Here is a 9,239-nt window from a genome sequence, read left to right on the forward strand (position 1 = left end):
CCATCACACGCGCTCGCTCGCTCGCTCGGCCTCCTCGCCCAGCCCGCGGAGGCCAGGGGCTGCTCCTGGCCCACCCGCCGCGGAGTCCCGATCTCCGCAGCCAGGCCGGTGAGTCAGGGAGACCAGCCTGCCCTTCCACCCCACCTCACCCCACCCCACCCCACCCCACCCCACTCCTGCTTCAGGAATCTCTTGGAATCCCTTCCTCCTGCTGGCCCTGCGTGCTCAGGGGGCCACCGACTGGCTCAGGCAAGTGAGGAGCTGGAGGAAGCTGGAGGGAGGACAGGAGATGAGAGGAGTGGGGGAAGGAGAGGGCATGAGGAGGGGCTGCGGTAAGGAATGGAGGAGATGCTCCATCCAGCCCCGAACCCCAGGGGGACTGGGTTGTGCCTAGACAGGTGGTCAGGGACCTGTAGCCTTGCGACAGGGTTCTTCCAAAAGAGATGAGAAAAACAGAGAGGGACACCGAAGGGAGACCGAAGAGTGGCTGCTTTGGGCCCTCTGCTAGTCTTTGATCTCCCCCTTTAACTCATTGAGAACCTGCACTAGAATCCACCTCCAGCCCCACCCCGCTGCCCACCACACCTCCCAAAGCGAAGGAGGAAGTCAGAGAGAAGTGGGCACAGAGTGCCTTCAAAGCCAAGAGGCAGATGGAGCCGGGAAGACAGGAGACAGGTCAGAGGCCCCTCTGACCAACTCCTCCCTTCACCATTTATTTACCCATATTCCCTGGGCCTCCGGGAGACTCTGGCACTGCTCCGGGGCGTGGCTGCGAGGCGGATATAATCCTGGTCCTCAGGGAGGGCCACTGGGGGATGCAGACCTGGACCAGGGAGTCACGGGTTGCCTGCCGATTTGGGGAGTTAAGGGAGGCTTCCTGAGGGGAGTGGCATCCCAGCTGCACTCTGGGGGCTGAGCTGGATTAGCCAGGTGAAGGTCAAGTCAGCGCGTGGTGCAGGCCCAGGGAGCAGCATGCTCGCTGGACCACACCTGGTGAGTTCAGCTCTACTCCAGCACAGTCACGAGGGCTACCTGGAGGGAGCCAGGGCTGGGATTTTAACCCACAGGAAGAGTGGGGGTGGCAGTGAGACCAGAGAGGAAGGGCTGGATTCTAGAGAGACCTGGAGGGGAGAATCTGCAGGGCTGGTGGCAGATTGGGCTGGGGATTGGACTGGAAATGCTCTGGTGCTCTGGATTGAGGGGAGGGGGGCTGAGAGGCCTGAGAGAGTCCTGTGTCACTGGGCCTCTCAGCTGGATCAAAGCAGGGCCAGCAGAGACCATCTAGACCAAACTCAGCAAAAACTGAGCCCGGGTAAGAGAAACTGCGAGCAAATGGGAAGGCCCCCTCAGAGCAGCTGGAATGGCCTCTGCCCCTCATCCCCTCTCCCAGGGCTCCGGCTCCCCTCACTACCGGGTAGCTCCCCTCCACCCCCACACTCCCAGGTAAAGAGAAGTCAGAAGTCTCCAGAGGCACCTCTGCTGGGCAGCACTCACTGCCACCAGATAGGCAGGCAACTGAGAGTGTCTGTCTACCTGTTGGCCTGTGTCTGCATTTCTCAGTGTATAATGCATCTGTTTGTATTTCTGGGCATGTCTGGTCACTGAGTGCCCATGGGTGTTGTGTGTGTGTGTTTGTGTGTGTGCGCACACACACATGCACACCCCTGTGTCTGCCACTTGGGGTGGGGAGGGGCCTGTGGATTTGGCTGGAGTGGGGGTGGTGGCCGCTCTTGGGGCTTTTGGGAGGCACAGTTCAGCTGGAGAAGCTGGAAGCTTTCCAGGGTGGTGAATAAGCCAGCAATGAGGATGGGGTTCCCTGAGGATGGGGTGCAGTGGGGACGGGAGGGGCTTGGGATAGAGAGAGCACTGGGGCTGGGAGTGGTCAGGGGAAGGGGCTGGCCCAGACTTTTCAGAGCGGGAAGGGACAAATGGACTAAGATCAAGGGAAACAGAGGGGTTCACAATAAGGGACAAAAAGTTCAGACTGAGCAAATGAGTCCCTCAATCACGCTTGGAGTACGGGGGCTGGGACCAGTGGCTCATGTCTGAAGTCTGATGGTTGATATTGCCCAGAGGCTCTTGGGCCCTTGGAGCAGGAACCTGGGGCCAGGAGGCCTGGCAGCTGCCCTGGTCAAGCAACTGCTCTTGTACAACACAGACATGCAGACCCATGGACTGGGCCAGGGCGTGGGGCAGGCTGATCTCAAGGGGCTCAGACAGAGACCCCTCCTCAGGAGTTCTTGCCTCCACCTACTGAGGACGTATTGATGATTTGCTGAAGGCGTTGGGATCACAATAGCATCAAGTGGGAGCATTCTGCTTCCAAATTAAATACTCCAGCCTGCAAGCGGCACAAGTCATAATTCATTAACCAGAACAAGTCACAGGCCCACCTAACCCCACATTGGCCGGCAAGTACAATCTTACCGTGTGTTCAGAAGCGGGAAGAGCCAGAAAGGCTTAGTGAACAACCCCCCGTGACACTACGGAGCTAGGCAGAGCTCCCTCAACGAAAGAGTGCCCAGGAGTGCAACAGCTCCAACTGGAGGGCCACAGTCCACAGGTGGAATCGAATTGCAACAGCTGAGAGACCTCAACACCTCACCTCTGTGTACCCCCAAATCCCAGTTAACCAGGGTCGAGGCAGAAAGAGCCCTTGGCCCTTTCTCTGCCTAGGTGGAAACTCTGGAAGTAGTTTTGTCTTCCAGAGTCAGCTCTGCCAACCAGGAGCAGATAAGATCATTCATTGACAATTAGCACTTGGAAGCTCAGCCCCTGGGCAGGCATTCTTTTGTTGGGCTTAGTGAGCTAAGCCACGGAGCAGCAAGTCTACCTTCTGGAGAGACACTCAAAACACACCCGGCTTCTCCTGTGCTGTTGACAGTTGAGCAGTGTAAGTGCTAATTACAGAAGCTTATCTACAGAGCCCTGAGGAGAGTCACTCAACAAGCATTTAGCAAGCCTAGCGCTGTGCTAAACTCAGAGCTCAGGCTTCCAGATCAGGACACCAGGTTTCAAATCCTGGCACCACCACTGCTACTCAGTGGTTGCCTGTGAGTTTAATCTTTCTTGCCTCAATAACCTCATCTATAAAATGGGGCTATCCCAGTAATAGTTTATCTCCTGTTATTGAAAGTGCTCAGCCTAGCACAATTAATTTAGCAATCAGAAGGTGCTAATTTTAGATTCTCACCTACACTTGCTTCTGGCTAAGATAGACTAGCTTGTATCAGACCAACTCACTCACTGGGGATAACTAAGAATGCTGCAGTAGACCATTAAGAACTCTGTTTAAGGACATGGAAGAGTTATCAAGGCTGTTAGGACTTGAGGGGCCATGATCTTGGAGAGAAAAGAATATTTGGTTTCACTTTTTCCCTTAAGGCATTTTGCAGTTTGTAGGGGGCCGTGGCAGCAAGTCAAAATAGAAATTCAGGGCGTAAAAGGAAGAGAGACCCTGTTTTAAAAACAACAAAACCAAACAAACTTCAGCTTCTAGTTGGGGAGCTCAAAGGGCTATCCTGTGAGAGTACCATTAACCACATATAACCCAGGCTCAGAAAGACTGAAGCACAGCTCCCAGTCCCTGCCTTCCCAGTGCAGGTTAAAGTGGTTGGTTCCTTCTTTAGCTGCCTGACAGAAGCAAAAGTACATCTCTTGAGGAAGTTGACATCATTCAGAGCCTCAGGCTATCTCTACAATGCTGAACACTTAATAAAAACTTAACTGGCATTCCAAGAGGTAAGACTTAAATGACCAAAAACCAAGAGCAATAAAACAAATAATAGAAACAAGAGGTCCAGATGTTGGAGTTTTCAGACATGGACATTAAAGGGTTTAATATGTTCAAGAAAACAGATAAGAGAGAATCAACAACAACAAAAAAACACACCTGGAATCTTTGGAAAATAATCAAGTGGCAATTTTAGAACAGAAAATTCTAGAACTGGAATGAAGAACTGAATAGATGAAGAAGACACAGATGAAGAGAGGGTTGGTAAACCATATGCTAGATCAGAAGAAAAATAACCAGACAGAAACAGAGAGAGGATAAACAGGCTAGAAAATACAGAATAGAGTGTAAGAGACATAAGATAATGCCGAATGGTTGAACATGAGCACAACTAGGGTCTCAGAAGGAGAGGAGGGGAAAGAATGGGGAAAAGATAATGGCTGAAAATATTTCAAAACTGGGGTGGCAGTGGGGAATCAAGCCACAGATGGTATGAAGCCCCAGGAAGCCCAAGAAGGATAAATATGAAGACATCTCACCTGGGCACAGCTTAGTAAAACTGCTGAACCTCAAAGACAAAGAGACTTCCCCACAAGGGAAAGAAACTTGGACCCTCCAGCCACCTGCGGCCAGTGTCAGCTTTCAGGAGGTGGTTGTGTGCTGAGGTGAAGAGCCAGACTCCACCCCCTCCACCAGGGGGCTCCCTCCACCAGCCTCAGACTGAGCCTCCCCATAGGAGGGAAGACCTGCCTTGTCAGATGATGCTGGACATTCATATAGCCCCTCTTTTCAAGCTCCTGCCCACCTCATGAATATCCCACATTGAATATTAAAACTTGAGAAACGGGGGCTATAGTAGGGAATCTCACCGCCCCTCCTGAGGGCAGCAGGAAAGTTAGGATTTGCCTCCACATCAGCCCCCAGGGGATCAAACTCTGCTCTTTAAGATGAAGCCAGGCTGCACACAACTGCACCAAGTCATGTGTTCCCCGACTCTGGACTCAGAGTGTCATCTTCTAGTGCAGTCGTGGGAGCCACTCCACCTCCCGCTCTCAGCCTCCATTTCCTCGGTTGTGAAATGTGGCTGTTAATAAGTATCAAGCAGTGATGTCATCAATGTGAAGTGCTTTGCAAACTGGAAATTGCTGTACCCGTTAGTGGTTACTATTTCTGCCCGGCATGACCAACAGCTGCAGGTTAAAGAAAGCGAATGGTTCATGCAAACGTGGAACTTCTTCTTTTTTTTTTTTTTAATATATTTTATTGATTTTTTCCAGAGAGGAAGGGAGAGGGATAGAGAGTTAGAAACATCGATGAGAGAGAAACATCGATCACCTGCCTTCTGCACACTCCCTACTGGGGATATGCCCACAACCAAGGTACATGCCCTTGGCCAGAATCGAAACTGGGACCCTTGAGTCTGCAGGCTGATGCTCTATCCACTGAGCCAAACAGGTTAGGGCAAACGTGGAACTTCTTGAGGAACCCGTGGTCTGTAAATGCCCTCCAGGGTCAACATGGGGTGTGTTGTTTTTTTGGTTTTGTTTTGTCTTCCTTTTTTGCCAGGATTTGGGAATTTCTGAATTCCTGCCAGCTTAGTGTGTCAGCCAAGTGCTTCTGGCTGGCATCCCAATAGAACTGCTACCTCTCACGATGGAGCCAGAGAAGGGTGCCCTGGGGTCATCAGATCTGGGCAGAAATGGAGGTGCCCCCTGCCCCTGCCAGGGTCTCTGACCTGCCTGGGCCAGGCTGCTTCAAACCTGTGTCCAGAGTGAGGACCTGAGCTACCGTCTGGCACCTGCCCTCATTTTCATTCACAAGTAATCAAACTCTCTCAGTCCCACCGTGTGCAGGCTTTGGACACCCACAGGACAACTCAGAGCCTGTTGCTTGGGCGCTTCCACCAGAGGGACAGACCACTGTTCTCTCTGCAAACTAAACAACGCCGACCTCCCAGATCTGAGAGCTTATTGCCCCCTTGTCTATCTACTACCGCGCTGGCAAATGGCCAATATTCATTGAATTCTCACTATGTTCCAGGCTCTGTTCTAAGCATTTGATTTAGCTTTAAGCAATTATTACTACACCCTATGAGGTAAGTTCTCTTATTAGCCCTACATGACAGGTGTTAACATGAAGCCTGGACAGGCCACTTGTCCAGGTCAGGCTCCCTTACTTATCCTGCATGCTCTGCTCCCAGGTGTGGGACCATCTGATTATGTGCCTCTCATCCCCACTCAGAGCCCTTTTGTGAATTTTTTTGCACAATTTTAACACAACTCCATAGTTATGATCTCATCCTTTGAGGGCCTTCATACCTGTGACTTCACGTTATAGAACAGAATTCTCAATAGAGGTCTTAAATCCCTAGACTCCAATTACCTTATGCTTGCTTGTGCATGCCCCGAATTCTAGAATCCGCTGATAGATCCCAGATACCACTAGAGAATCCTAGAAAGGAATTCTAGCATCCAGTGATCAGGCTTGTGAGTCCAGGTTCAACAGTAGAATCCTGGGGGAGGGGGCTAAGGAAGGTGGGATGGAGGCAGGATTGGAATCTCATGGAATTCCTGGTCTAGAAAGAACCTGGGGCCTTGGATCTGCTCCAGCCAAACCCAACCTACGTAGGGACTGTCCCTTCTCACCGCCCACCTGAGACGTTAGAAGCTCCTCACTCTCGAGCGGTCACTCACTCCAGGGCCGCACCAGATGCTCAGGATGTCACTGCCATGCCTACCAGAGCCTAAGGTGGGGACATGCAGGCCAGGAGGCAGAGCATTAGGTCCTGCTCCTGGATCTGAGGTAACTTGCTAGACCTCTTCTGGGCAAGGAGGGGCTATACGATTATTCATAAGGCCCTGGGGGTTTGGGGGGGGGGTATCTAAATCCCAAGAGTGGCCACTTGCCCTCTAACTAGGACTATTGATAATGATTCTCATTCCAGCACTTTGAAGCCATTCACTCCATTTAATTAGCCCAAGAAGGCTTCCTGGAGGAGGGGAGGTGGTGAGGCTGTGTCTGTCTGGAGGAGAGAGGGTAAGAGGATGGCAGATTAGCCAGAGGGCTCCAGGGACTGGGTAGGAAAGCAAAGGGAGGCTCTTTCCAGGTGGGCTATTGCTTCCCAGAGGCAGAGGCTGGCCGAGATGACCTCTGCACTCCCAGTCACTGGATGTGGCCCCAGAACTGACCGTGGGGTTGGAAACTGAGATACGCTGCTGACCCCTCCTTCTTGCTCTGTCCCACAGGATGACCGGGCGCTTGGCCGCTGACATGGGGGCTGGTCCGGGCCGGCGGCGAGAAGGAGCCTGATGAGTGCTCGGCATCCCCAGACCGATGCCGCCCCAAGGGAAGAGTGGAGGGCCCGCGGCACGGGCGCCCGCCGGCGCGCGGGGCTGGCTGCCGGAGCTGCGGTCCCCCGCGCTTTGCTGCGCCTGCGGGCTGTGCGTGCTGCTGGTGGGCGTGAACGTGACCCTGGTGGGCGCCTTCGCCTCCTTCCCGCCCAGGCACTACGCGCCGCTGGTGGTGGGGCCGGCACTGCTGGTGCTGGCGCTGGGCCTCTTCGCGGCCTGCTGCGCGTGGAGCCGCCGGGGCCCCGTGTCCCGCCTGCACTCGGCGGCCGCCAAGGGCCCGGGCCGGGGCGGCAGCGGCGCCGGGCCGGTGGCGCTGGAGATGGAGAGCAGCGAGCGCACGGCGCAGGACACCACGGCCGTTCAGCTCAGCCCCGCCGCCTCGTCCGCGTCCTCCGGCCGCTCCAGCCCAGGCCCCGGCCCCTTCGCCCTGGACGCCTCGGCGCCTGCAGCCACCTACACGCCGCGCACCAACGGGGACCGGCTCGACCTGCCCCGGGAGCGCGCCGCCCCCTAGCGGCCGGGGCCCTCTTGGACTCTCCTGGCCCAAGTCCCTCCGTTCAGTGCCAAGTAAGAAAAAACAGGAGACAAGAAAAAGGACGTTTACATAAGGGTCGGGTGCTGAACACAGGTGGCCTCATGTGTCCCATCTCTGGGACTGTTAGGGGGAGAATGGGTCGAGGCCCCTCACCCCAGGAGAGGGCAGCTCCTTGGCCCTTTAGGTGGAGTCTGCTGGGCCCTACATGACTTCACTCCCAGACTTGATGAAACCTTGAGTCCCTAACACCACTACCCAGGGCATTTGGGCACTGGGAACAAAGCCACTCTGAGAGGGACTAACTACCAGCAAGGCCCACACCCCCCAGGGGTGGGAGGAAGGGGGGGGGAGTATCAGGCCGGGCTGTCTCCTGCCCCTGCACACTGAAAGGTCACCAGCTCCCCCTTCTGCTCCTCCCCGCCCTCCTCATCTCCACTCCATGACCTTTTGGGAATAGTTGGGGAGGGTGGAGGTTCTGATTTGAGCCAGGATAGTCCCTAAGGTAGAACTGGATTGCACACACCCCACCCTCAACTTGGCTGCAGGGGGAGCGGAGGCCAGGGCCCCAGAGGGGTGAACCGATGAGGGTCCTCCTGTGCATCCTCTGTGCCTCGCTCCTCAATAAAGCACCTTTGGAGTCAAGTCCGATGTGGCTGTGCAGCCCTGAGGGAGGGCCTGATTACAGGGCTCTAGGCTGGGGTCCTCCCGCCCCCTTGGAGACCTAGGGGAAAGGAGTGTGTGACTGTGAGCAAAAGACAGACCGGGGGTGCCTGTGAACTGGGGAACAGGTGTGTCAGGCTGGGGGACTGAATGAACATATACGACCGTGCCTGTGGGGAGATCGCCTGGCTGTGTGCATGAGATAGGGAGTGGGCGACGCTAACACCACACGCATGTGGGGGTGGTTGAGGGTGTCACCCAGCAGAGATGTGAGGAAAGAAGGGCTCCCCAGGGCTATGCAAATCTTTGTCCTTTCTGCTGGTCTGGCGGGATTGGCAGAGTCTGGGCTTAGCCTGTGTTCTGTGTGGGTGGGTGAGGGCATCTGGTAGAGGGATAGAGGCTGCTTTGCAAGAAGAAACAAAGCACGTGGAGCCTGGGGGGAGATACTGCAACCCTGGGCCAGGCCCTCCTCGGATAGCGGGGACCCAGGCCAGCAGTGGCTGGGATGGTGGCACACACTGGACCACAACCCCTTGCTGACCGTGACTCCCTGCCCATCGCCCTTGGCTTCTTCAGCCGCCCTTTTTCTTTCCAGAGTGGTCTTTGCTGCTCTTCTGCTTGGGCCCAGGCTCTTCCCACAAGCCCCGTGGCTCTGTCTTCCTTCCTCTGACCCCCCTCTCTGCCCTGCCTCTCCTGCTGTCTGCCCTCCCATTGACCTGGAGAAGAGGGAATCTATCTCCATAGGTGCTGAGCGGGTCATCTCTATTAATTCACATGGGTCGATGGGCCCCAACCTTTGAAGCATCCAGCCCCTGGAGCTGGTGACCTCTTCTCAGAGCGCTTCCCCACCCCCACTGTGTGTGTGTGTGTGTGTGTGTGTGTGTGTGTGTGTGTGTGTGTGTGGTGTTAAGGCCCCCACCCCAGGCTCCAGTCCTGCCTCTTCTGGTTCACTGGTCTGCAG

At 55.0% G+C, this 9,239-nt stretch overlaps 1 protein-coding gene across 1 annotated transcript; it reads left to right on the forward strand.

Annotated features, from left to right (window-relative positions):
* Nucleotides 1-6,763: 6,763 nt before the first annotated feature.
* TMEM275 (transmembrane protein 275) lies at nucleotides 6,764-8,260 on the forward strand. The gene has a single exon (XM_059686099.1). The coding sequence runs from the start codon at nucleotides 7,067-7,069 to the stop codon at nucleotides 7,595-7,597; it is 531 nt and encodes a 176-aa protein (XP_059542082.1). The 5' UTR covers nucleotides 6,764-7,066; the 3' UTR covers nucleotides 7,598-8,260.
* Nucleotides 8,261-9,239: the final 979 nt, after the last annotated feature.

This window comes from Myotis daubentonii, chromosome 3, assembly GCF_963259705.1.
Source record: "Myotis daubentonii chromosome 3, mMyoDau2.1, whole genome shotgun sequence".
Classification (NCBI taxonomy): Eukaryota; Metazoa; Chordata; class Mammalia; order Chiroptera; family Vespertilionidae; genus Myotis; species Myotis daubentonii.